Genomic DNA, 27,101 nt, shown 5'->3' with positions numbered 1-27,101 from the left:
TGGGTGATGCAGGACGATACCCAGCGTGCCAGACTTTGGAGATATGTTGGCCCTTGGTACGGCCAGAGAAGGAAATGAATAGCCGGTTTGAGGAGCGGAACTCCTTGGTTCTTTGCAAGTAAAACTTCAACACCCTAGAAACGTCTAGAGTGTGTAATGTCCTTTCCGCTTCCGAAGCGTGATTTTGGAAGAAGGTTGGTAACACAATGCGCTCAGTGAAGGACATCTCCGAAAGTACCTTGGGGAGGAACTTCGGGCGAGGCCTTAAGATGACGCGGTCCTTCTGGAACAAGGTAAATGGAGGTTCCGAAGACAAAGCTTGCAACTCACTGATCCTTCTGGCCGATGTGATGGCTACCAGGAAGGATGTCTTCCAGGACAAGAATTTCATATCGCATCTATGTATGGGCTCGAAGGGAGGTTGCATGAGGGCCGTTAAGACGGTGTTGAGGCTCCAGCCCGGAACTGGTGTAGGTGTAGGCGGATAAGTACGCATCAGCCCTTTCAGGAAGATCTTGATCGCTGGTAAGGAGAGTAAGGCTTGCGTCTCCGCGGTTACTGTGTAGGCCGCAATGGCTGACAGATGGACCTTGATAGAGGACAGTGAGAGCCCTGATTTAGCCAGGTGCAAGTAAGGCAGGATTTGATCAACCGAGGCCGTGAGGGGATCGATCGCAGAGGTCTCGCACCATTTGGAAAACCTGGTCCATTTTCTGGTGTAGGTGAGTTGCATGGACGGGGCTCTAGCGGCCCTGATGATATCCCAGCATTCTGATGGTAACTTTAGGTGCATTAGTTTACGCTGCTCAGGAACCATGCCTTGAGGGACAGGCTCCTCGGGTCGTGGTGGAGGACCTTGCGGTTCTGTTGTGTCAGTAGATATTGATGTGATCTGAGACGAATCGGGGTTTTGCAGGATAGATGTCTCAGCGTCGGGTACCAGACTTGCCGTGCCCAATCGGTTGCAATAAGAATCAAGGAACAATCCTGTTCTTTCACCCTGCGAAGTACCCTCGACATGAGGGGAATGGGTGGGAAGGCGTAGAGGAGCTTCCCCGACCAATCCACTGAGAACGCGTCTCCCAGCGATTGGTGCTCGGGGTATCTTGACGCAAATCTCTTGCATTTTTTGTTGTTCCTGGTGGCGAAAAGGTCGATCTGCGGATGGCCCCATAAGGCAAAGATCCGTTGGGTTTCTTTTTCGTCCAGCTTCCACTCGTGTGACGCTGTGTATTCTCTGCTTAATCTGTCTGCTAGGACATTGTCCACTCCTGGAAGGTGCTCTGCCCTGATCTGTATCCCGTAGCGCAAGGCCCATGCCCATAGCTGTTGGGCTTCTTGCGACATAATCTGAGACCTCGTGCCTCCCTGCTTGTTTGTATAGTGCATGGAGGTCGTGTTGTCTGTCTGGACTGTAAGAACTTGACCAGCTATAACCGGTAGGAAGGCTTTCAGCGCCAACCTTACGACCCTGAGCTCCAACACGTTGATGTGGAGTTGGGACTCTTGTGCCGACCAAGATCCCTTGGTTTGGAGGTCCGCAAGATGAGCGCCCCAGCCTGATAAGGAAGCGTCCGTCCGCAGCAGGAGGGTGGATGTCGGTGCTTGAAACGGCATTCCCTGGAGAAGATTCCTCAGAGCGTTCCACCATCGAAGGGCCTTGTGCAACGTCGATGGAATCTGGACGATGTCTTCCCAGCATCCGAAAGCTTGTTTCCATTGGTGGTCCAGAGCTTCCTGAACCGGCCTCATGCGAAGCCTGCAGTTCGGTATGAGGAATATGCATGATGACATCATGCCCAATAGGGATTTGTAAGAGCGCACAGATGTTGTCTCTTTCTGTAGGAAGTTCGAAGTTAAGCGTAGAATCGCTGCTATTCTCTCTGTGGATGGTCTCACTCTGGGAATGCTGGAGTCTAGCTCGGCTCCCAGGAAGAGAGCTACCTTGCTGGGGACGAGGCAGGACTTCGTCTGGTTGATGGAGAAACCTAACTCTTTTAGGAGGTTGACCGTCCTTGACACTGCCGAACGAGCCTTTGCAGCTGAACTTGCCTTTATCAGCCAATCGTCCAGGTATGGAAAAACGTCCGTTCCTGCTCTCCTGAGACTTGCCGCTACCGGTGCCAGGCATTTCGTGAAAACTCTTGGCGCCGATTTTAGGCCGAACGGAAGCACTTGAAACTGAAAGTGGAGCCCTCCCACTGTGAACCTGAGGAACTGCCTGTGTGCTGGATGGATCGGGATGTGGAAATAAGCATCCTCCAAGTCTAAAGTGGCCAAGAAGTCGTGCTTGTTTAACCAAGGTAGCACCCCTTGTAGAGCCACCATCTTGAAAGTTATGCGCTTGATGAACTTGTTGAGCGCCCTCAGGTCCAAGATGGGTCTCCATTGACCGTTTTTCTTTCTGACGAGGAAGAATCGGGAGTAAAAACCTTTTCCCCTCTGAGAATAAGGAACTGGTTCTACTGCTGCCTTCTGGAGCAGTTTTTGCACTTCGGACATGACCTGTTTTAGCATAAGCACTCTGCGAGATGTTGGAGGCAGGGAAGGAGGTTGGTCCAGAAATTCTAAGGTGTGACCCTCTTGGATCACCTGTAACACCCATTTGTCCGATGTAATTGACCGCCAGCGCTGGAAAAACTGGCTCACCCTTCCCCCCATCGGGGCGTGGCGAAGGGGGGGGGGAGATTGGTCGGCAGTTCTGCTTGCCTTGCGACTTCCCTTGGGCAGAGCCACTTCTGCCTCTATGGGCGTATCTGTTGGATGACTGATATTTATTGCCTTGGTACGTGCCGCCTTGTGCTTTCTGACCATAGGAGGAGGAACGACTGTATCCCCTGAATTTGGAAGATGAACCTCTACAGGGACGAAAAGACCGATGGTCCTTACTTTTGTCCTTTAAAGAACTGATGGCTCTGGCTGCGTCAGTGTCTGTCTTGATTGCTTTCAAATTGTCGTCTATCTTTTTCCCAAAAAGATCTTGACCGTCAAATGGCATGTCCAGAATCTGCGCCTGAACTTCAGGTCTAAAGTTAGTAGCCTTCATCCAGGCCTGCCTTCTGAGCACTGTACCGTGCGCCATCTGCCTGAAGCCTGATTCGGCCACATCAACTGCCGCATCGATCATGTGATCCGATGTTGCTTCACCATCCGCGATAAATGATTTTGCCTCCTCCTGGAGCTCCGGTGGTAATTGTTTCGCCAAGTTAGACATGCAGAGCCAAAGCTCGCGATCGAATCGTGCGGTCATGGCCAGTGCATTACCCGCTCTGATTGTAAGGGATGCAGAAGATGAAACTTTCCTGCCCATGGCTTCCAATTTGCGTCTGTCCTTATCCGGTGGTGCCGACAAAGGTGAGGAGGGGTTGGCAAGCTTCTTTCTGGCCGCCACTGTAATAACTGAGTCCGGTTTCGTATGACCCCTTAAACAAAGCAGAGCCAAATCCGGAGCTTTATATTTCTTTTCTGGCCTGGACACCAACGCCGGAGTCGATAAGGGCGTAGATAGGATCTTGGATCCGGAATCCCAGATGGTATCGAGGAGGGGAATTGTGGTCACTGTCCTCCTTCGTTTGTCCCTGTGCTCATAGAGCACTGATTGCCTTTCCTCCGAAGAAACCTGAATTTTAAACAGTTCTGCGGCTTTACCTATTATGGTGTGGAAAGAAACGAGATCATCCGGTGGTGAGGCCTTGCCCGGCGAGTCTCTCCTCCTGGGCTTCTCGACGACGTAGTCATCCCAATCACTGTGTGCGTCTGGCTCCCGAGTTATTTCTCCTTCTTCTGGTTCCGAAAATTCACCAAAAGGATCCTCCTGCCAGTCTGATACCGAGATGGTGGACGGTACCATGGTGGGATCTACGTCCGGAGATCGCGGTCTGTGCGATGACTGTGGTGACGGGACTCTTGTAGGTGAAGCACTGTGGGTGCTGCTCCTCGGTCTTCGAGCAGGGGATCTCATCCGTTTTTGCGGTCTACTCCTGTAAGGAGAGCAACCCGATGTGCCTGGAATCGGGGATGACTCTCTAGGAATGGGATTAATCGGAACTTGCTTCTCCCCTTGCCGTTTGTAAAATTCTTCTACAATCCTCTGCACGGATAACATGAGCACCGGGTCATGAGGATATTCGGATTCTCCCGTGGACGGGTGCCAACGAGGGCTGTATTGTTTCGGTAAGGGACCGATGGAATCTTCCACCACTTCTGCATCAGAGAAGTCTTCCTGAAGAATTATATCCGGAAGTTCTGCCATGTGCCCCAAAGGTGAAAATTGCTGCACCAGAGGTTCAGTTACAGTATTCTTCTCAATGATATTGTTTGTAATGACAGGAGCTTCAAGAGTAAGAGGCAGTAATTCCTCTGTAACTGCCGAAATTTGCGGTGCCTCTGAAGGCGTTATGGATGGTGTTATTCTCGTCGACGACTGAGATTTTCCCGTCGACGAAGGCTTCGCCGACGACTGAGATTTTTCCGTCGACGACTGAGATTTTCCAGTCGACGAGGGATTCGTTGACGAATGTGGAGAGTGCTCCGTGGACGACTGCGTCATGGATGAATGCTTCGTGGACGAGTGGTGTTTCTTGCTCGTCGACGATTGCTTCGTGGTCCGATGACGATGATCTAACTGTCGACGATGTCTTAAGCGTCGTCGTCGTCGATGCTGGTTTCGTCGACGGTATGGCCGATGACCGGCCTTTACCTTTCCCTTCATTCGTGGTCGGTTTACCCGCCGACGACTGCCCCCCCCCCGTTTTTTGCAAACTCCTCCTTACCTCTGGAGGCAGATTTTGCTGACTTTTTCTGGCTTGAAAGGTCAACTGGAGGCAGAAAGGGTATCAATTCCAGCTTCCTCTTTTTGGATTTGGGAGAGGAACTCCTTTCCACTGAAGAGGCCCTTCTCTTTGAAGTTTGCCTCTCAGATGGAGTGCTGGATTGGACAGGAGCTGTTCTGACAGACTCTTCGTCCGAAGATTGATCCCTGGATTATGAAAGGAGTCTTCTATGCCTGTCATGAAGGGTCTTGGTGGAAAAAGTTTTACAAATCTCGCATTTTTTAATGTCATGTGGGTACAGACAATAAATGCAATGCTCGTGGGGGTCCTTGTAGTAGACCAATTTCTTCTTGCACCTCGTGCAGTCCCTGAAAAGGGAAGGCTTCCTGACAGCCTGAGGTGCCTCCATTTCTGAAGAGAAGTTCAGTCGACGATTTTGAGAGGAAAACAACAAGTTTTGTCACCAAGGTTAATTGGAAAGAAAGCCCCTATGAAGGGGAACAAGATGGAATATATTTTACAAATATATTTCACACAAAAATAGAAAGAATTTGGAAAAGCTCAGAGAGCTTGAGGATTCCCTGTGTCTGATAGACTGCGGTGAAAAATCTGAAGATGGCTGCCGGGGGCGGAGCTTAAGCCCTGCCACCTCATTGGCTGGGGCCATAAAGGACCAAAGTGAGGTGGAGGGACTACACAATGAAGTGGCTCATAGGCTATAATGGGCTATGTACATGCACTGCTAGGTGGCAGTGTATATATATTTTTTTTTTTTTTAATTTATTATTATTATTATTATTATTTAATTTATCACCGAGGATTCCCAGTCTGACGACGGGGAATATTCAAGCATCTGAATCTATGAAAGATCCAATGCTGGAGAACCGCAGTGTCCTGTTATGTCTGTTCTCTCATCCCTCACACTTCTGGTGTCCTTAGACTGTTCATTCCTGATGAGAGTCAAAAGTAGCACTGTCTCTGCCCTTGAACCTTGCCCAAGGCTAGGTGCACCAATCAGTTACAGCTTATGTCATACCTATTGAGGAGTGTTCGGAAAAAGATTGTAAAGAGCATGAGAATGTACCCTGTAAACAGAGTCCAGTTGAATTTGGAAGGGTCTTATTGTTAGAAACAATCGGTGGGAGCAAGGGGTGAAGAGTTGCAGAACTGGAGGAATGATGTTTTTTTCTCAAAAAAAGCAGTGGCAGATTAATGATTGTGTAAATATCTGGAATCAGTATGCAAAATGTTTGACATGGGTGTCTCAAAGAGCCAGAGAAACCTGTTAAGATCTAGGTAACACATTTTTCTATGTGTTTTAAGGGCGATGGCACGGAGCCTGTTGGCACAAATGGGAACTGCAGTCACGCACTTCGCATTGCTGATTTGGCTGGTGGAACATCCACATTACTTGATGTGTTCTTGTCTTGTGGACAGTTTTCTTACCGACAATTACCTCCAGCCTGGCGAGGTGTGTGCACTCCTACTACAATGCATGTGGCTGTTCTCATCGTGCCTGAAAAACATTTGATACTTACCAGCCCGATGCCCAAAGCCACATCTGTGCCCATCTTCTCCCCTGTGCCCCTTGCATCACTTGTTTCATCAAATGTGGACCTTGTCTGGACGTGAGAAAGTAGAACATTTAAATTGGACTAAGAGGTCGAACTACGTATCTGCACCATCTACAGAAGACCCGATGAACATTCCTGAACAGTATAGACTGCTCAGCAGAACTGAGATGGTCTTTTCTTCTCTTTTGACCCCCGTTGTTCAAGCGATTGCTAATATGAAGTGGCTTCAGGTAACTCATTAAGAGCTTTTATTGTTTGTTAATTTTTCAGAATCAGCTTTCAGTGCTATACAGAAAGAATTGTGGGCCTTGAGGCTCATGACTCTGCAAAACAGGTACACCCCCGACCTCCTGACAGCCATGGAGGGTGGGGTTTGCCAGGAAATAGGGAGCACATGTTGCACCTTTGTGCCCCCTAATGATTTGGAGAATGTGACTCTTGACCCAGACAACTGACACACTGCATAAGCACAGGGTGGTCATGGAGAAAGAGGCATGAATTACGAATGATGCTTGGTTGGACTCTCTTTTCTTGGGTACCTTCCTGGATAAGCAAAGCTATGAAGATCCTCATGCCGATTTTGTCTTTTCGATTATAATTTTTTGTTCCTGTAAGAGGTTCTTAAGATGTTGTTCTGCTGAGATACCAAAAGCAGCTTCCATGATGACTGTGAAACTGTCCATGTCTAGGGCCACTGCCATTTCACACCACATAGGTACACAGAGTGAGTTAGAAACGGATCCAGGGTGGTTGGTCCCCCATGTACTATCTCATGCCCTCCACCAGATTGGGATGATTGTATGGAGCAGTGGATCTTTGCAGAAATGGTGGGGAAGGAACGGGTTAGTTTTATTCACCGGAGGACTATGCCCCATAGTGGGTCGAGCATGAGGGAGATTTGCCGAATTCCGATGCCCTGAGAAGATTTTGTAAATGAACAAGGAATGGGTTTGTTAGTTAATAAATTAACTAAAGGAGAGAATATTGGGATGGTCGATATTGGTCTCAATGTAGAAAAAGGTTTACATTGTGCTCGCCATATTGATGACTGGGGTAGACGCGATGTTGGCGCAATGTTACAATCTGATATTCATCTAGTATAGTTAGTTTGAATGGAATGCGTGTTAGTGTTATTTTGTGTGTAGTTTCATACATTTTAGATATGTATATATACAAATCAACCTAATGACAATTATGTGGGTACAGTAGGAACACAATGTAGTTGTGTGATGTGCAATGTAGCGCGTAAAGATGGAGAGCAAGGAGCTTTATGTGCACACGGGAGAGTAGAAATTCACGGATGGGCAAGCCACTGTGAGTTAATGCAGTAGTCCTGAACACACGTACACAAATAAATATATATACATGTGGGTTTTCAAGGGAGATGCGTTTCGGACATTCAACTATGGAAAGAGACCAAAAGGGGTTGCACTTGTAAATACGATCTAATGTAAATGTATGTTGAAGGGGATGGTATTTAGGTGAATGTGTCCAATAATAGCGTGGGAACTTAGGGGGATTACATTTCCTTGTATAGGATTAGCCAATCATATTTGGAGGGATGACTTTGTTTCAACATTTAACACATTCCCACATATTTCGTTACAAAGTATATAAGGAGTAACTTTGTGATTTGAGGAGAATTGGGTTAGTTCTGTCTCTAAGGAGTCATCTAGCCGCTCTCGGCCGTTTGAATATAATAAACTTGCTTTACTGGAAAACATGCACTCACTTCTTTAGTAGTGGGCTTATTTTGGGTAGAAAGATCGGAGGTCAGCCCCAACAACAACAAAGCACCGAACCACACCCTATAAACATGCATGTGAATGAGAGTTGAAGAAGAGGCAGGAGACCGCAATGGTTCTCCATTTCCTTACCAATCGACAGCATTTCGTCCAAAATCTGTGTTTTATATCACAGTTTATGCCCGATTCCAGCCTCTAAGCACTGGACCGGGTTTCAACCATGTGCTGCTCTGCATTCTCTTGTTTTAATGACAAGTGCGTTGCCTCTGAGCTATCTGCCTAGCCCATTTTGTCCAGATGTGCATTAGAAGAGCCCACCAGCCGCAAGTGACATGGTACCCCAAGGATTCATCTTCTCCCACATAATCCTTAATGTATAAATGGAGGCAGTAGGAATACAGCCTGGCATTAAGACCCATAAATCCACTAATGATTGATGACTGTATGTGAAGGTGCTAGGGAAACAAACAAAAACAAATAACCTCGTACCCGCTCTCTCTTCACCACAATTTCAAACCATTCCCGCCTGCATCGAACTTCAGGACGTTCATCCAAGCCATGGTCCTCTAAAACCTACGTAGGTGGTTGAATCCCTAGCAGCACACTTACTGCAATGAAGAGCATTCTTCCGGCTAAAGCCATATTGCTCATAAAATGAAAAGAATATGCCCATATCACTCCCTGACGACAAGGCACTACAATGGCTACACCCCTCCGCCCTCAGGGTGGTATCCACATAGCCGACTACAGCCAACTGACCCCATTTTATGGTGCAACATTTTACCGCATTTGGAAAGGGTAAATGGGGGGGGGGGTTAGGAGTGAAGGGGGAAAGTAAAGGGTTAATAGAAAAGAGGAATGAGGGACTGGTACCTTAAAAAACATTGTGGTAAAATGCAGCGAAAGGTTCCAGGCAGCCAGATAGGTGTGATCACCCGCGACTTCCATCATCTTCAAGACTACCTGCATCATGTACATAGCAATTGCGACAAACGTCCCCGACTACATGGTTAACAAAAACTCACAATCTCCCATACCCATGACTAAACAAGCCTTCACCAACTATGCACCAAGAGTCTGAATTAACATCCTGCTCCACATCAGCTTATCCCCCCTTTCCTGTTTTTCAAAAAGGAACCAATTTCCCAATTCTTCAAAGAAAACTTCATCAACCTTTGATAACAGTTCCACTCAACACTCACAATCCCTACATTCAGTAGAACCACCTCCCTTACCCTGATGCCAACTTCCTTTTACCACCTTTTCCCATGTACAAAAGTATCATCCATCAGCCCTTGGACAGAACTTTGTTGTCGCTCTTTAGAAATATTATACATATATATACACATACCTTTGTCGAGCACGAAGTGCTTGTTCCCCACAACCCTAATGGCACCATCTTCCCATTTTGTATTTTAAAAGGTAGCAGAGAGTTTTACCCAGGTTGTCAAATAAACAATCATCTCCTCCACAATGTGACGCAGAGCAGACAGTGTAAATGATTGCTCCTCACCCAAGTTATACAACAGGAACAGTGCTTGGTAGTCGGCCTCCTGATCATGTTTCCCACTTCGGTAGCAGCGTCGGAGCCACCCAAAACATTCCTGCACATGAATGTCATTAATGCGTGGGTCGAAGTGGCACAGAGGAGCCGTGCATAGCCGGTATGCCGCACAAAGAAGAAAGCCCACACACTTTTCTAAGATGGTGGCACAGGTCTCGCCCCCCACTCGTTGGATGGTCATGTCCTGTCGCACAGCTCGCAGTCGATCGAACAAGAAGTTGTACACCAAAACCCATGGTGCATCTGGCCGTGGAAGCACATCATCTATAAGGTACTGTACAGTATAGAGCAGCACGGCTGGTGGGCGCAAGTCACTGGGGCTAGTGGCATCCTTGCCAGCTGCTGGCCTGCTGTACTCCTTCACAGTCTTAAGAGGGTCAGCTCTGGGCAAGCGGTGCTGCTCTGTGCCATCTAGGACTTCAAAGGGGTGGAGCCTCCGTTGCACTTCCCGCTGCCGTCTCTCGTGCTCAGGACACATGGATGTGCATGTGCCAGTCGGAAAGCCAGTCTGCATAAGGTCACCTGTGGCTTCCATATTCCAGGCCAAGGACAGCGTTGAAGAAGAGGCAGGAGACCGCAATGGCCACCTAAAAGCAACACAGGATAGTCCATGTTAGTTAGCAAATATTCTGGACTATGTGCACCTGACTCCAACCAACACAGAAGAGTCAAGACAGAATCCCGCAAAATTAAGCAAAACAAGAATGTCAAGGTAAGTTACGGTTCGGATATCTGTGCTCCCTTTGCATAGGCACAAAAAAGTAAATCTTACATGTACACCGTTTGGTTTGCTCCACACCCACAAACACCCAAAACACAATAAAACAAGAGGAGATGGAAAAGGGGTTGAGCCACTATGTACACATGTAAAATATCCACCATCATAGGACTGTCAGGGCCAGTTTGGAAGAGTTTTGTTTTTTGTGCATATGTTACCAATTCTTTGCTATGGTTTCTTGGAATGACACACTCCTCTCACATCCTCTCGAACATTCACACAACCACCACCTCACTGTCAGCATCCACAGAATGAGCTGCAAACAAGGCTAAATGAGGTGTAGCTAGAAGTCCGTCACATACTCTGTGGGTTTAAGTTTAGTGGGGTTGTTATTTAAAGAGCCCTCAAGTTTCCAATAAATCTACTGTACATTACCTTTGAGCTTTCCTCTGAATGGGTCATCGTAATATGTCCCCCTTACTTGCCCCCCCCCCTCATGAGAAAGAAGACTAGCAAATAGAAGTACACATAAGTAACAGATCTTTGGGACACAGACAGACACTGGCCCACAGGACTACTATACAGTGCATAGCTAGCTGTAAAGTGATTGGCTTGCCAACACCACTCTAGACAAACGTATCTCTCTTGAGCACCTCAGAGCTGAACAGATGCTTGTTGCTACAGGGAGTCACCAGTAACTAATACACAGCAATGATTGCTTGCCTCTGAATGGCAAATACAAACAAACAGAAGTCGATCTGAGCAGACTCCCAATTGGGTTTTCCTATGAAGCAGGGAAATGAAAAGGCTGGAAGACTGCTGTTCTGGTTTCCTGATAACAGCAAAAATCCCGAGATGTATTAACCTTTTTACCACACCCAAAAAAGCTCACTCGCATGCATCCAACTCAATGGGGAAATAAAGGTGCCAGTCCTTCTTCCCCAAAGTCTCCAGCATGGGTGTTAAGAAACTGAGCAGTCGATGGTGGCCCCACCAGTTGCCAAAACGTTTCAGAATACTCTAAATCAGGGTAGCAAGTTTGGTGACGTCACCACCAAAATCCCCATGAACTATTGCATAAAATAGCTGCCATTCTGTCATCATATGGCACGCCATAGTGCCTTGTGGGATTCAGACTTAATTGCTTTTCACCCCTGACCACTTCATGAATCCCACTGCATGTTTACAAAACTCTACTGTTTAAAATATCCTAATTTATCCGTTTTGTTTCCAGCTTCTGTTAGATTTTCAGTGCTAGCTCTACAATCTCATTTCTGTTTGATCAGCCTATTTTCTCTTGCCTTTCCTTTGCCCCGTGTTACCAATCCTCAGCGTCTAACCTCCAAATTATAGGTCCTGTTCAGTTATCCAGCCCAATATTTTCCTCACCATTGTTTTTTCCCTCTGCTTCTGCACTATTTCCGTCTTGTTTTCTATTGCGGGTGTTCAAGTATATTCCGAGGGTACAGGTTAGTCAACAGTTAGTCCAGTTCTAGATGTAGTACACAAATAACAATTCAGCCCAATTTTACATATATTAACATATTAATATGTGTTGCTAGGAGCAATCCACTTTGGACGCAGAGAAAGGAGGGATAAGAGAAGGATGAAAGAAGGGGGGCATGGCCTGGAGCTGATGTTGAACGGAGGCCGAGTAGCCGAGCTCCGGCCGAGACGCCGCATCTGGATCCTTTTAGGCTGGTCTCACGCGCTCCTGCGATGGAAGAAGCAATTCCCAGCAGGGGCCAACAAATTTCCAAGTTAATCGGAGTAGAGGAAAGCGGGAAACTGCGTTCGTATTGCTCTCCCTCCCACCGACGCCTGCATCCAAGATGGCGACCGTCCCCAACACTATTGCTGAGCGGGACGAAGAAGCCGACAGCTCTCATTGCAGCGGACAAGCACAACAGAATACTACGAGACCGAGGAGGAACACACTGCGGTGCTGATTAATGCCGAGTGTCTCAACCCGGAAGAGACTCCCGCCTGCAGTACGCGGAAGATCGATAAGATCCTTAGCTGGAAACACCAAAGGCTTCTACCCGAGAACCCGACCGCAACCAACGGGTGTCTGTGCATGCGGCTACCTGAAGGTGAGGGGAAATATCTATACCTTCGGAGAACTTATTCGGACAGACCACCCGTCCCGTCTCCATCCGCCTCCATCCGCACCCGAGACAGCGCCATCCCCCCGACGCCACGCCGGTCGGAACAGAAACGTTGGATGTCTCTGTAACAGTGTGCTTGCACGGCGACTGACAGCGGAGAGGGTGCCCGTGTGAATCTCTCCTCCTCAACAAGGCGCAGATTATCTTAACCCCGGTGTACCGCGTAACACAGAGCCCGCCCTAGCAGGGGGAGAGTGCCCCGACTGCAGCACCCGAGAACACGACAGAGGCTGAAAAACACCGGAAGCAACTCCAACACCCTGCTTAACCCGAAATTATACCTTTGAAGGCCCACACCTGCAGAAGGAGGGACCCGTGCAGGCGAACACCCCTGGAAAAGAAGGAGAACCATTAGCTGAAAGGGTGAGGAGAGAGGGGGGACGGGCAAGCCAATAGCGGGGCCACAGTGGCCGCCCTATAATTCAGAACACTGACGCACGCCACCTTGGCACACAAAGCCCACCCCAGACCCAGATAGAAGGTGGAGGAAGTTCACTTCTATTGGAGATAAGGAAGTAATAGACCCCACGTTATCAGAACAATATTGGAACTACTCAGGCCACACCAAGGTGCTGGATAGTCATTTGGCGCACTTGAAACTAGGTATAGAAGGCGCTGTGGGTCACAAGACTAGCCTTCGCTCCACCTAGAGACTACTACGAACCAATCCCAGCACACCTACCCAGATAAGAGCTCCCTCGACCTGACCATCAGCAGGAGCCGAAGAATATTGCCTCTGTAATAAACCAGGCATCTAGCACCATTGCACCAAGACACTGCCATGACCGCCAGGGGCAAAGCTAAACTGGCCACAATGGACACTTTTGTCACTGCCAAAATGAAGAACTGAACCAACTTACACCCTCCCACCCCCGAACCCACACAAACAAAGGGTGCAGACACCACTGAGAGTCAAACCCAAGTGCTGGAAGCCATTGCATCACTGCGCACATTCATAGACTCGAAGATAGATGAATTCAGATACGATATCCAGCTGGTACGCCAGGATGCCAGGAACTTAACAGAAAGGGTGACGAATTCCGAAGTGACCATAAGGGAGACGACTGAGAACACAGTAGAGTTGAAAGCCAAGGTCGTAGACCTCGAGAGGAAGGTCGCCATACTCGAGGCGAGGGCTGAGGAGGCAGAGGGAAGGGCCAGACGGGGCAACATCAGAATATTGGGAGTACCGGAAGGTGACGAGGGCCTGAACCCAACAGCATACATAGAGGCCCTACTGCAACAAGAAATAGGTGCAGGAAAACTCACACAAGGGTTCGCAGTTGAAAGGGCACACAGGTCCCTACAAAAGAAACCCCCTTCCCCGGCTCACACCCTCGCCCGATAATCACCAAAATACTCAATTTCCAGGACCGTGAAATTATCCTGCGACACTCCAGAGAGGAAGGCCCCATAGAACGTGGCAACGCCAAAATAACCATTTACCCAGACTACACCCCAAAGGTCCAAAGGGAAAGAAACTCATTCGTGCCGATCAAGGCTAGGCTCCGGCAATTAAATCTGAAATACATGCTGCTTTACCCATCAAGGCTGAAGGTCATCTTTAAGGACCGCACGATCTTCCTAGAGTCCCCAGCAGCCGCCAATATGTGGATGGAGGACAACCACCTCGCAGAAGGAGGAGACACCCACCCCAGGGACGAATGAGGAAAACCATTTAGCGGCACAGATGAACAATGAACATATGCTGCACCTCAACTCCAAAGCCAACATGGGCAATTTGCCACCAAGGAAGTAACCTACACTATAGTTAGCTAAATAGAAGCGGCCCTCGCTTGGCCCCGCACCAGGCACAGGACTTAACCCCCACAAACAGACCAAGACAGGCCAGTTGCCTGACCGACCCGCTCAAGCCCGATACCCGGATGGGTCCCGACGGCGCGAGAGCGCCCGAGCACCGCAAGAAAAATGCAGTAGCTGGGCGCACCAGTTCCAGTTTCGTTAAATGTTCTATTGTTTACACAGTCTTCACATTACCACAAACGAAAAGGCAGAGGGCGGAACCACCACAGATCTCGAACAAGTTCAGAACTAAGGGCCGAGAACGGGAAAACACTGATGGGAATCAACGGCTGCTACACGATATCAGAATGGGCAGACATAAAGGACACACCGGTCCATCCCAATGGCAACACAACTGAAAGTTATGACGTGGAATGGGCTCATACTTAAGAAGGAACCGGATTCAATCCTATCTCCGCAGAAAGAAGATCTCGATTGCAATGCTTCAAGAGATCCACCTGTCGGAGGAGTCCTCATCCAAGTTGGCAGAACGATGGGGAGGCACCGAGAAAGGAGCACCTTACTCCAAATACGCTCGAGGGGTCTTCACGTGGGTGCATCCGAGCGTTCCATTTCAACTACTAGGCACGGAGGCCGACAGAGAAGGCAGGTACTTAATAATGTGGGGAACCATCGAGCACACCGCGGTTTGCCAGGTAAACTCCTACTTTCCGCACTATGGAATACCCTCACACCTCAAAACAATATGCGCCAAGATGGTCCACCACAGGGAAGGAACCTTTATATGGGGAGGCGACTTCAATTGCGTCAGAAACGGAACCCTGGACAGATCTACACCCCCAAAAACAACCACATAACGCTGCTACTCAAGCACTAAACGACACGCTGGAACACCTTAACTTGGTAGACATTTGGAGAGAACAACACCCTGCCGAGAGAGGTTATTCATTCTACTCTGCCCCACACAAGATCCACACAAGGATCGACTATCTGTTCATTGATAGAGGGCAAATCCCATTAGCAGACACCACAGCATACCTGGGCAGGTCGATCTCTGACCACTCACTGTCACTTATGCAATGGAAATTAAGAGGACCCAGACCACCGATTCCGACATGGAGAATGCCCACTGCAGCCCTTACTGATCAAGTATTCAGAGAAGAACTGGGCACCAAATTAGAGGACTACATTGATAACAACAAAGGATCTGTATCAAGCTGGAGCACGTTGTGGGAGGTTATGAAGGTGGTGACATGTGGAGAAGCGATATCAGGGGCGGGTGGCATTCGGTAGCACTTGATGGTGACGCTAGAGGAGCGAGAAGCCGAAATAACGCGCCTAGAAACTTGCTCCGACGCCACCCCGGAGGTGGAAGAGACTCTGCAGGAAATTCATGATGAATGCCGCACAGTCTGGGACAGGCTAGCCAAATTTGACTTCACAACAAACACCGTCAGGGCTCACAAGGAAGCTGATAAACCGGGCAGGCTACTAGCCTGGTTGTGCAAACGAGAACAGCCGAGGTACCTTCCGACAGAGATCATCGACGAGAATGGGACAACACATAAGTCACAACAAGACAACAATGCTTTCTCGGAGTTCTACTCCCGACTATACTCCCACTACAGGCAAATATCCGTAGATGAAATTAAGGTCACCCTGGACGAAATAGGACTCCCGAAGCTATCAGAGGAACAGAGAGGCATTAGACGCGGAAATCACTGCAGAAGATGTTACGGAGGCGATTAGGTCCCTGGCCACCTGCAAGACCCCTGTTAGCGACGGCCTTCCACTCGAATTTTACAAAGCCTACGAAGCAACCATCACCCCAATTCTGCACGAAGTTTTCATGGAGGCATACGAAAATGGAATTCTCCCCAACACCATGAAAGAGACAATCATAATCCCCATACCCAAGCCAAATAAACCACCCACAGACTGCGACTCGTATCGCCCACTAGCGATGTTAAATTATGATAGCAAGATCCTGACCACTATTCTAGCCAAAAGACTTGCCAGGGTGGTGGGAACCTTAATTCATGATGACCAGAACGGCTTTGTCCCTGGACGCAACACCACGGCTAACCTGAGAAGGCTTCAGCATATCATGGCGGAAACCCACACAAGAAACGAAGATCTCGCGGTGCTTTCGCTCGACGCCATCAAGGCCTTCGATTCCATATTCTGGGAATGGCTGGTTGAGGTGCTGAGAGAGTTTGGATTGGGAGAAGGCTTTGTGAGATGGATCAAAGTACTCTACAATTCACCCAATGGCGAGAGTGAAGACTGGAGGAATGATCTCAAAACCCTGGGCGATACAGCGAGGCACCAGGCAGGGGTGCCCATTGTCACCGATGTTATACATCTTAGGCTTGGAACCGATCGCTATTTATCTTAGAAAGCAATATTTTGACGCGGGCATCAAACTGGGCAACCATTACTCCATAATATCCCTATACGCAGACAACGTGCTTTTTATATCTGAAAGACCCACACGTAAATGCACAAATCATACTAGACGTCCTTGACAACTACGCACTGTACTCAGGGATCAAGTTTAGCAGATCTAAATCCTGTGCATTCCCACTGGCCCGACTCTCAGACCTACCAGAAGCTGACCTACCGACTGTGGGGATAAAATGGCAACCTGAGGAATTCCGATATCTAGGAGTCAACATACATTGCTCTCCAGAACTCACACATGACCACAACATGGAAATAACACCGAAAGGACTCCGGCAAATCCATGAAATTCTGGTCGAAACTGCCACTCGCAATAATGGGCAGAGCAGCCATTACAAAAATGATAATCCTCCCTCGCTTCTTATACTTTTTCACAAACATCTGCTACTTCATCCGTCCACCCTTTTTCAAGAAGCTGGAAACGTTAATCAGAGACTTCTTATGGGGCCCATCCAGACACAAACTACCCCTATCCATTCTCGCGCTGCGTCACAAAGAAGGTGGAGTGCAACTTCCTGACTTCCAAATGTATTGTTTAGCGGCACAGCTTAGCCACGTGACGAGATGGCTCCAGGACGAGTGGAACACTGAGGTGGAACTATTAAGACAGACACCCTCCAATCTATTCCCCAAAGAGACACTATGGAATCCACTGAAACAGACACAGGATGTCCCCATGATTGCAAAATTCGGCAGACAGATCTGGACCAGAGCCAGATCCACCCTACAATTGAGCCACCAATACTCGCCCAACACCCCTATCCTGGTAGATGCATGTAAAACCACAACAGACCTTGCGGTGGCGAGAAGCTGGGAGAGAGCTGGGATCTATGCATGGGGGACATGTTCGAAGATCAAGTTCAGAGACTTTGAATCAATACAGATAGCAGTGGGAATTACCAGCGCCCAATTCCTATGGTATCATCGACTCAGACGAATAGCAAAAAAAAAAATAATGGGACAACTGGCCCGAGGAACCCACTCCGGATCCTTTATTACAAGAAATGTATGAACTAGTGGACGGCTGGAAGCCAGTGTCCCGACTCTACAGCCGATTGATGGACAAACCCAACCCCAAAAGCACGTCACTGAAAGAAAGGTGGGAAACTGATCTGGGCATATCACTGACGGATAAAGAATGGGAAAGAATACTACTTTACCCTAAGGAGGTGTCTAGAAACACCAGATTCAGGCAGATACAAATGAATGTCCTTTACAGGACATATATGACCCCACAGCGGGGGGCCAGCTTTAACAAGAAAGCATCACCGAATTGCCCCTGGTGTGGCACTGACGCAGCTGACCTGCTCCACAGGTTTTGGACTTGTACTAAGACGATGCAATTCTGGTCCAAAGTGAAGCAGACCTGCACAGCAGCTGGCATCACCAGATATAAATGGGATCCAAAAGATTGTTTATTAGGAGCCCACCCCACAATGAGTAAATACAAGCACGTAGTCAAGCTGATGGACTTATCCTACATCCTTGCAAAGAGAACCATTGCGATGGCTTGGAAGTTACCTGGGGGTCCGAGATGCGAACGCTGGATCAAGGAGCTAGAAAGGTGGACCAAAGCAGAGACCAGAGCATGGCAAGAAGGGGCCAACTCCGGAGTGGATGAAGCAAACAACACCCTTGAATCGTGGAAAGCCCTACTGAGAGACATACCCTTTACCGCGGATCACAAACCCCCCTGAAGGGAACACTCAGACCAGCATAATTTCTGATCAAGACTTATCTTAACTCATGAAGACGACCCGACTTGGACCATTCTTTGCATCTGATCTTTTCTTCCCCCCCACCCCTGCCGCCAAACAGAAGCTGAAGAAATCATAGTATCAAATGAAGACTGTTTGTCTGATTGTTCACCATGTTGTTTCCCCCCCTTTTTTTCCTCCTTTCTTTTTCTCCCTCTCACTGTTTAATTAAAATGACACCGCACGTAACAAGACGAATTGTCAAATCCTACGTTATTACATGCTAGTTGAAGTTTGTATGATTAAATACCAATAAAATACGTTTAAAAAAGAGAAGGATGAAAGTAAGGCAGATTGAAAGAGGCAAGGTGATAGATGATAACGGAGAGGAAAAGAGGCAGCCAGAAGAGGGACAACAAAGTGAGGGAGAAAATAGAGAAAGAACAAGGATTTGAGTGTGAAGAAGAAAAAGTAACAGCAGGGGATGGAGAGTGAAGAATGGAGGCAGTATCTTGTATCCGTAATGCTGTGGCCAAATTAAGGGTGATGATGCATAATACTCGCATCTGTACCAAACCTCAGAATTGTGAGAAATCTGAAGGTGTCTCATCCGCTAGTCCCCGGGGATCGGTCATCCAGGTGGCCATGACATGGCAATCGCTTTTGGATCCAGTTGCTGGGGGTGGACCCGTGTGGGAGGATCAACTGGATGAGGGGTATTCAGGGAGTGGAAGTGGGACAGCGGACAGTGAGACACGGTATCCCCTTCCCTGTAACACCTTTACCCCATCGTACCAGGTAGTATACTTAGGAACTCAACACCCTACCCCCTTTTCAACACCCTACCCCCTTTTCAACACCCTGCCCCCTTTTCAACACCCTACCCCCTTTTCAACACCCTACCCCCTTTTCCAACACAAACACTTTCTCATGGACAGCTCACTGTAAGACAAAACCGATTAACGCCAGAGCTGTATACCTGGCATGTCCCATTGGGTCAGGCAATTACTGATTACACACACCTGACTTCCATCACACTTCCCAACACGGATAAAAGGAGAAGCACGAAAGCACACTCTGAGCAAGGCAAAGCACATTAGGAAGCAGCAGTTGAAGAAAGACGGCAAGAACTGAAGAGGGTTGCAAGCAGGCAAGTGCCCTTGACCTTTTCAGAGAAAGACCGTTACTTTCATGAGCCTTCAAGAATAAGAAAGGTAAGACCCGGAATCAAAGCTGAAGAAACCTACATTCTGTGTCAGAGGTATCCAGAGGTCTCCCGCGTCGATAGCCAAGCCGGGGAGGATCGTTTTCCGCCAGTAAAGTCAGCACAGCCGGTGAGTTGGGGAGACTGATACCAGACCGGTCTATGTTGAAGCCAAGGTTGCTAGCGGCAACATTGTATAGAGGAAACTGAAGAGAACAGTGTGTGAAGCGCATGTGACAAGCGACGTGAATATAATTAAATAGCGGAGAGTGACTACACTTTGAAGTCAAGATACAATACCGTAGACCGAGTGGTTTGGCGCCACGTGGGTGCTCATTCGAAGGTCTCTGTTAGGTATACAACTAAAAGGTGGCAAATATTAAAACGGAAAGGAATTGTGAAATCAAAGTGGTCCTGCAATGGATCAAGTCAAACCCTGTGCACATTCGAAAGCCTTCGATAGTTGATGCTAATTGAAATTTGTCCGAACCCGGCTGAGGGAGACTAATTGGATAAAAAGGTGATCCGAGTCCAGCTGAAGGGGATCCGGGGTGAACCGTGAGTCACCCGAGAAAGAATATCCTACGAACATTGTAAAGAGGATCTGAGCCCGGAAGAAGGGGTTGCGGGGTGAATAGTGAATTACCTGAATTGAATACTTGTGAAAGTCTGAAAGAGAAAAAAAACGATCATTTGTTTTGTCACATAAGGCCCTCTGCATGAAGAGACTTTGATAGGCAAAGAGACTTGGACACAGGAGGCCCTGATACTAATTATTGAACTGTATCCTCGTGCTAAAGAAGCCAGAGATTGTGCTACGCTCGAGTGAACTGCCTTGTCCCGTACTGAAAACGTGGGAAAGGGAGGCCAATGGCCTGAACATCCTGACATTTTGTGAACACTTCTTTCTTTTTGCGAACATTATTTCCCACACTATTTGTATTTAGGTTTATTAGAATAGGTCCTTTTATTTTGACAAGACACCAATAGGACTGCGTTATTATTTGATGGTCGTAGCTTGCTCGCATTAGATATGTGTTTTTCAATCCCTTTTTAAAGTTCAATAAACACCCTTGAACTGTGGTCACTTGTGCCCGTTTTATTGTTGAGACCATGCCTTCCTTACAGAATCCTTGGTTTTCTTCCCTTTAGTGGATCCCCCGTTTCCCTCTTTTTTTAACTCACCTTCTCTGATCCGCTGCTAGTACAGCCTCTTCTCTTTCTCTTCTTCTTCTGTCTTACTTCCTTGTCTTTTCTTTCGCTTCCATCTCTTCCACCTTTTCTCACCCACTTTCTCCTCTCTCATTCTGTCACTTTCCTCTCTCTCCATGCAGTCCATTCCTTCAGCTTCTACCTACCTGTCCATCTCTTTGCCACCACCTTTCATTTTTTAAATATTTATTTTATTGTTTAAAGCGCAGACGTAGCTCAAGAGCAGTAGAGTGCTGTACAGGGTCAGGGTAGCTCGTGTCTGGGCTGGCATCTTATAACAGTAGCGCAGTGCTGTGAGTTGCGGCCTGTGCGTCAGTCTGTACATCCATTGGAATTAGTCCTCGGCCACATTTTGAGACATTTCCTTTCAGTTCTCCCATGTCCACTCTTTTCTTAGGCCCCTTGTTTCGCCACTCTCTTATCCAGTTAATGGAGTCCCAGTTCTGTCACTGTCTCTCCATCATAGTGTCCATTTACTACTTCACGTTCTTTTTGTTTTCTTTTTACTTCCACTGTGTCCCTTTTTCACTCCCCTTCTTCCTCATTTTGCCTCTTCCCTTTCCCACCTGTTTTCCACACTCCTCGCGCTCACTTCCTCTTGTTTTGTCGCTTCCGATTTTCCCCTCTCCCATTCGGACACTCCATCACCTTTTCTTTCAGGTTTTTCCTCCCTTGTTTATCTGTCCCTGTGCGAGAGGTACACTGGTGGGGAATCTCAGGGGACACCTTAACTGCCCAACTCCCTATCTGCCAGGTGGGTGGGAGCAGTGGAGCCCCATCAGGAGAGGGACCATCCGCTGGGGTTGGATGCCAGTGGCAGGACAAAGTCATAGGCCTCTGCAGCATGGTCCAGAAAGCACACCGTACAGCCGGACAACACAGCAACAGTGTGCTCTGTAGAGGTCGGCCAGCCTCATTGGTGACGAGTGCAAACCCGGATGCGGTATAAGCAGTAGTGTCAGACATACCATAGTCTACCAGGAAGGCATTGCCAGTGTTGCCAGACAGTGAGGGGCCCAGGCACAACTCAGAGCCCCGCAACTGCAGACACACTGGGTCGACGCTGTGTTGGACCAAGAACAATGGGGAAGCAGGGCAGCCCCTCTGAGGAAGGACTCCCAAGCATAACGGGCCCTGGTGGCATTGCTGCTCGAATCCTGAAGGAAAGGGGCTGGGTCCAGGGGACTAAACCAGTTTACATCGGTCTAAAGAAAACTGACTTTTATTGGTGGGTTTCAAGGGCCAATCACATAAAATAGGGACTGAGCAGGAATAATGGAGGATCTCATTTCATCTATTGTAAGAGGAAGAAAGGTCGAGAGAAGTCTTCTTCCTGGAGTGGACATAGTGATTCCCATAGAATTAAGAGAAGAGAAGAAAGAGGGGCGAGAGGTCCATACCACGCAAGGAACTATTCCCAGAAGATTGAGGGTGAAGTAACCGGACCTCTTTCAGACAAAGAACAACTGAATACTGTATAAGACAATACCTTCTTGTTACAAAGATCATTGGTGTTCGGTCATCTCCATCTCACAGTCCCGTTCCGTTTCGCCTGTCAATCATGCTGTCCTACCCGTTTAATCTGTAATATTCATGTTGCCTATTCTACCCTTATACGTTACACCTCACCTTCTCCCCCTTATTAATTTTTTGTTTAAGTTCTTCAACCTCTCTCCTTACAATTTTTTTCTTTAACTCCTTTCATCTGGTCTGCCCTGCCTCCAATTTCTCTGCCTCCATTGCATAGAATTTCACACATTCATTCAGTTCTTTTCCCTCATCAGCTCGTTGAGGTTTGCGTTCCTCTGCAGGGAGAAGGTTTCCTTGTGAGACTAGGGAGGTGATCGCGCTAGGCAACATTCCCCCTAGGGGTGGCGGTAAGCGGGACCTCACAGGGAGAGACTCCCCTCTTGGGGATAAGGACACCCATTCCGGAAAGGAACGCCCTGAAATCCTCTCTTGTGAACCAGCAATAACATCCATGCTTTAGAGCAGTCCATCAGAGCGAGTGACTGTTTGTTTTTGTAATATTAGCCTCAACATTCACCTTGAAGAAATGTCTTCCAAAACCACTGAGACAAAGAAGAGAAATGAGTAATACAGATTGCTCCATGATCTAATGTCAACCAAACTGAGGAAAAAAAGCCTAGGCGAGTAAGAGAATACTCATCAAAGAGAGAGAAAGGACTATGACGTTACGCTGGGGAGGACCCAGAACTTGGATATAAGAATGGAAGAGGCGCTCAAGGTGGAGTCTGAAGCCTGGGAAGAGCTGGGAACTGCCAAGTACCGAGAGATCCTTGGTCGTGAGGACCTGGCCAGTTCCTATACCAAAGAGGCAAAGAGAAAACAGCCAACCGTATCATGCAGAGGAAGAGATCCACGAGGAAAAGGGAACCGAGTGAGCGGTGGCGTGACCTGGGAAAGGTGTGTCCAGTCCAGAAACAGCGCAGAAACTGGTGCAGCCGTGGCTATGCAGGGCCACATGGAAGAATCAAGAAGAGTCACTCTGATGCCAAGAGCTATCCCAATCCCGATGAGAGGTCCGGTGATGCTAGCCAGTTAACAAGAAGGTAACGGAAGAGGCAGGAGACCTGGAAATGGGTACAGGGAGCAGGCACACAAGCAGCCTACTCGTCGCAGTGATGCAATCAGTGTTTATAAGAGAGAGAATAACTATGAGACTCTGCATACTTGTCCCAGTGAAACAACCAGTGTTTATAAGAGTGAGAATAACTACGGGACTCAGTCTACGCGTTCCAGTGAGGGGACACGTACCATTAAGAAACAGAATAACCAAAAGAAAGAGTTATATTGGAATCTGTCTCACTAAACATTGCAAGATGGAAATTAAGGAGCAAAACCCTCACAGTGGTTTGGAATACCAGGTTAGCAGGCCAAGAGAACATTTGTGTAAAACATGTTTATGAAGAGATAGTAACCAAAGGAACACGAGAGTCAAGGTCCAGGGAAGGGACATTTGGGTCCCTCAAAAGTATTGGGGGAAAAGGAGCCTAACAGAGACACTTCAAGAAGACACAATCCAAAGGGGTGAACACCCAAATAGAGAGAGCAGAAAAAGTTAATCTCCAAAATGAAAGGGGATGACAGGAGAGTGGAAAAGTCAGAGAGAAGAACTCAAGGAATTTATCCGAGAAATATCCAATAACTATTTGAAAATCCTCTATTAAGGCCGAATAGCCTATCCAGGAGAACAGAATCATTCTCCTGGACTTTCGCTTTTCCTCAGTAGTAGGGCCAGAACAGATTAGCTTTAAGACAGAGGACAGACTGTTTACCTTTTGGACTTCAATGAGGACGAAGAACACAGTTAGGTGGGGATATATAATAGGGATAGATAGGCCATTTTCTTATTTTAATAAACCCCTCACTGAATATGGCAAAAACGTCTGTCCCCCTCCTCCTGACCTACCACATGGTGTTAGGGATGGGATTCTGCAGACTGACAACATTTGGGGGACCCTCAAGTTTAGCAAATTAAGTCCAAGCTCCTCTGCCCCTATGGTAGCCACAGCTGAATCTATAGGCTTCGATTTATATAGCAGTGCCAAAGTATCTATAGATGTAGGCGAGCGCCAACTGGTTCCTACGGGTTTCGTTTCATCTCCACCACCAGGAACTTACGTTAGACTCACTTCCAAGTCTGGATTGGCCTGGAGGTATGGGTTAGACATCATGGCTTGAGTGATTGATCCAGACTATAGGGGAGATGCAAACATATGAATCCATATTCATGGGAAATACCCAGATCAGGTAAAAACGGGAGGGGAAATAGCAAAGAGAATACTAGAAAACACCATCTTCCCTGTCCCCCAAGAAATTCAAGAACAAAGTTAAACAGAAAGGGGTGAAGGATTTGGGGAGGTAGATAAACAGCCAAGAGAAAACACCTCCACAGATCCAAGAAACTGAAGTCATTCCCAACTTGGCATTTGCTTAACATAATGATCCAATCTTAAAGCTTTTTCTAAAGTTATTGCAGAGAGAGAAGGGAGGACTCAGAGTGGTCCCTTCTATTTTCTAAAAAAAAAACAAAAATGCAGCCTTCTGTAACGGGGCAACACAACTTCCCCTAGAACGCAATTGGTGATCCAGAGGAGTCACCAAAAAGTGGTTTTGGAACTTGCACACTCTCACTTAACATCCAGTCACCTGCGGGTAACTATCCAAAACCAGGTTACACCAACATTTTACTGGCCAGGGATTTATGCAGAAGTCAAGAACTTTGAAACCACCTATTCTTCATGTCAAAAGACTGCCCGCCAGTCCCCTCCAACCCATTGTCATACCGTCATTTTCAAGAAAGATTTCCTGGCGACTAGGAGACCGATGGCTGCTTTACCGCCATTAGAATGTTCCACACTTGTGCTTCTACTTCCTGTTTCGTGCTAGTCTTTCTTTCTACTTTCCCCCGTTTCCGTATTTAGCTCCTCCCTTTTGTTTGGTTTGACGCATTGCAACTTTTTTGCTTTACGCTCCGTACCCGCTTTGAGCTTCGCTCTCTGCTGACGTCTTCTCGCTGCCTTACCGGTCTCAGTCTGGTTCCTTATTTTTTGCTTTTTCCACCCTTGGGGCCTTGCTTGCTCCCTCTTCGCCTTTCTACGTTCCGCTTGCTTTCCTATCTACACTTCGTTCCCAGCCTTCCCTTCCCCTTCGCCTCCTCGGCTGGATGCTTTCTTTAAACCCTTAGCCCTTTCCTTCCTTCCGTCTTGCTCTTCTTTGGCTCCAGCCTTCTTTTTCCCGCTCTGTGTTTTTTCTCCGCTGCCCTGAAAGTTCCGGCATTCCAGCGATCTTCATTCCATTCCTACCTCACCTTGCATCACGTGACTTTCTGTGTATTTATCTATTCACTTCTCACCCTCGGAAGCTGAACTCTCCTGGAATCTTTGTATGTCCGGAATCCAACATTACTCGGAGTCTACACCTACCTGAAGTTGAAAGCACAACTCCCCGGCAAACAGACTCAACTAGAGAGGTTTTCTTTAGCTTCTGCTTTTTTCCTCTCTCTTGGCTTCTTCGGGAAAGGGTCCCTTGCATTCCTGTTCCTTCAGGGAGACAGGGTGGCTTCTTACCGTAGAAGGCCTTTTCTCTTCTCAAAAAAGAAAACTACAAGGAGAAAGGGGCAAAGACACGAGTCATCATCAGAAGATTCAGGTGAGGAGGCCTTCAGGGTCAAAATAGTTCCGGTTCTGAGGAATCCTGTGATATATTTGACAATCCTGACACCCATCCCAATTATTGGGGGTACCATTTCCTGCATTGGTATGGACATTGTTGGGCCCCTTGAACCACCAGATTAGGGAACAAATATATTTTAGTCATAGTGGAATATGCCATGAAATTCCCGGTAGCGTTTGTCCTTCGGAACAACACTAGACAACAGATTTTGAAACATTTTATACGCTTTCTATTTCAAGTGGTGTTCCCTAGGGAGAACTTAACAGATCAATGGACCACGTTCGAGTCCTGCATAATGTCTGAAGTAAAAGAAATATTGCAAATTAAGACCTTTACAACGTCTGTTTACCATCCTCAAACTGCTGGTCTTGTCGAAAGCTTCAATCAGACTTTAAAAAGAATCTTAAAGAAACTGGTAGAAGCAGATAGCAAGCACTGGGACGCCATTGTCCCTTGGGCACTTTTTGCAATAAGAAAGACACCTCAGGTCTCCCTGCGATTTTCACCTTTCAAGCTACTTTATGGGAGGGAACCAAGAAATGTGCTCAATATGGTTATGGAAACCTGCGAAGAGAGGGAAGAAACTGCTCAACATTTTAAATAACAGATGGCTATCCTACCTGAAGTGGTAAACAAACATCTAGCCCAAGCTCAGAAAACTCAAAAATCCTACTACGACTGTTTTTCGTTCCCTTACAGTCGGACAGAAAGTATTAGTATTGTTACCCACATCCTATCAGAAGATGTTGTCGAAATGGTTTGGACCTTATGAAGTAATAGAACAAAAAAGGTCCATGTAATTATTTGATTTCACAACCAGATAGAAGGAAGAAAAAGAAATATCACATCAATTTATTGAAGGAGTGGAGGGTAGTTCCTACAGAAAATATCCCGGGAGAATAGCTCAGCGGCAACGTGCTTGCCTTGGAAACAAGACGACGCGAAGCAGCACAGGTTCGATCCCCTGGTCTGTGCTTAGAAACCTCTGGGTATTAAGCACGTTATAAATAGGCAACTAAGA

The 27,101-nt window shown here is 47.5% G+C and overlaps 1 protein-coding gene across 3 annotated transcripts in view; it reads right to left on the bottom strand.

Moving 5' to 3' along the window:
* Positions 1-27,101, bottom strand: part of SAC3D1 (SAC3 domain containing 1) — a 142,944-nt gene that overhangs the window by 29,696 nt on the left and 86,147 nt on the right. For all 3 annotated transcript variants that reach the window (XM_069645087.1, XM_069645086.1, XM_069645088.1), the window contains exon 2: positions 9,605-10,242. In XM_069645087.1, coding sequence (XP_069501188.1) covers positions 9,605-10,190 — 586 coding nt within the window. In that variant the 5' untranslated portion in view covers positions 10,191-10,242. The remainder of the gene's footprint in view (positions 1-9,604; positions 10,243-27,101) is intronic.

Source organism: Ambystoma mexicanum, chromosome 2p, assembly GCF_040938575.1.
Source record: "Ambystoma mexicanum isolate Mex_15411 chromosome 2p, UKY_AmexF1_1, whole genome shotgun sequence".
In the NCBI taxonomy this organism is placed as follows: Eukaryota; Metazoa; Chordata; class Amphibia; order Caudata; family Ambystomatidae; genus Ambystoma; species Ambystoma mexicanum.
The sequence above is the reverse complement of the archived record's forward strand: the minus strand, read 5'-3'. Positions and strand labels throughout refer to the sequence as shown.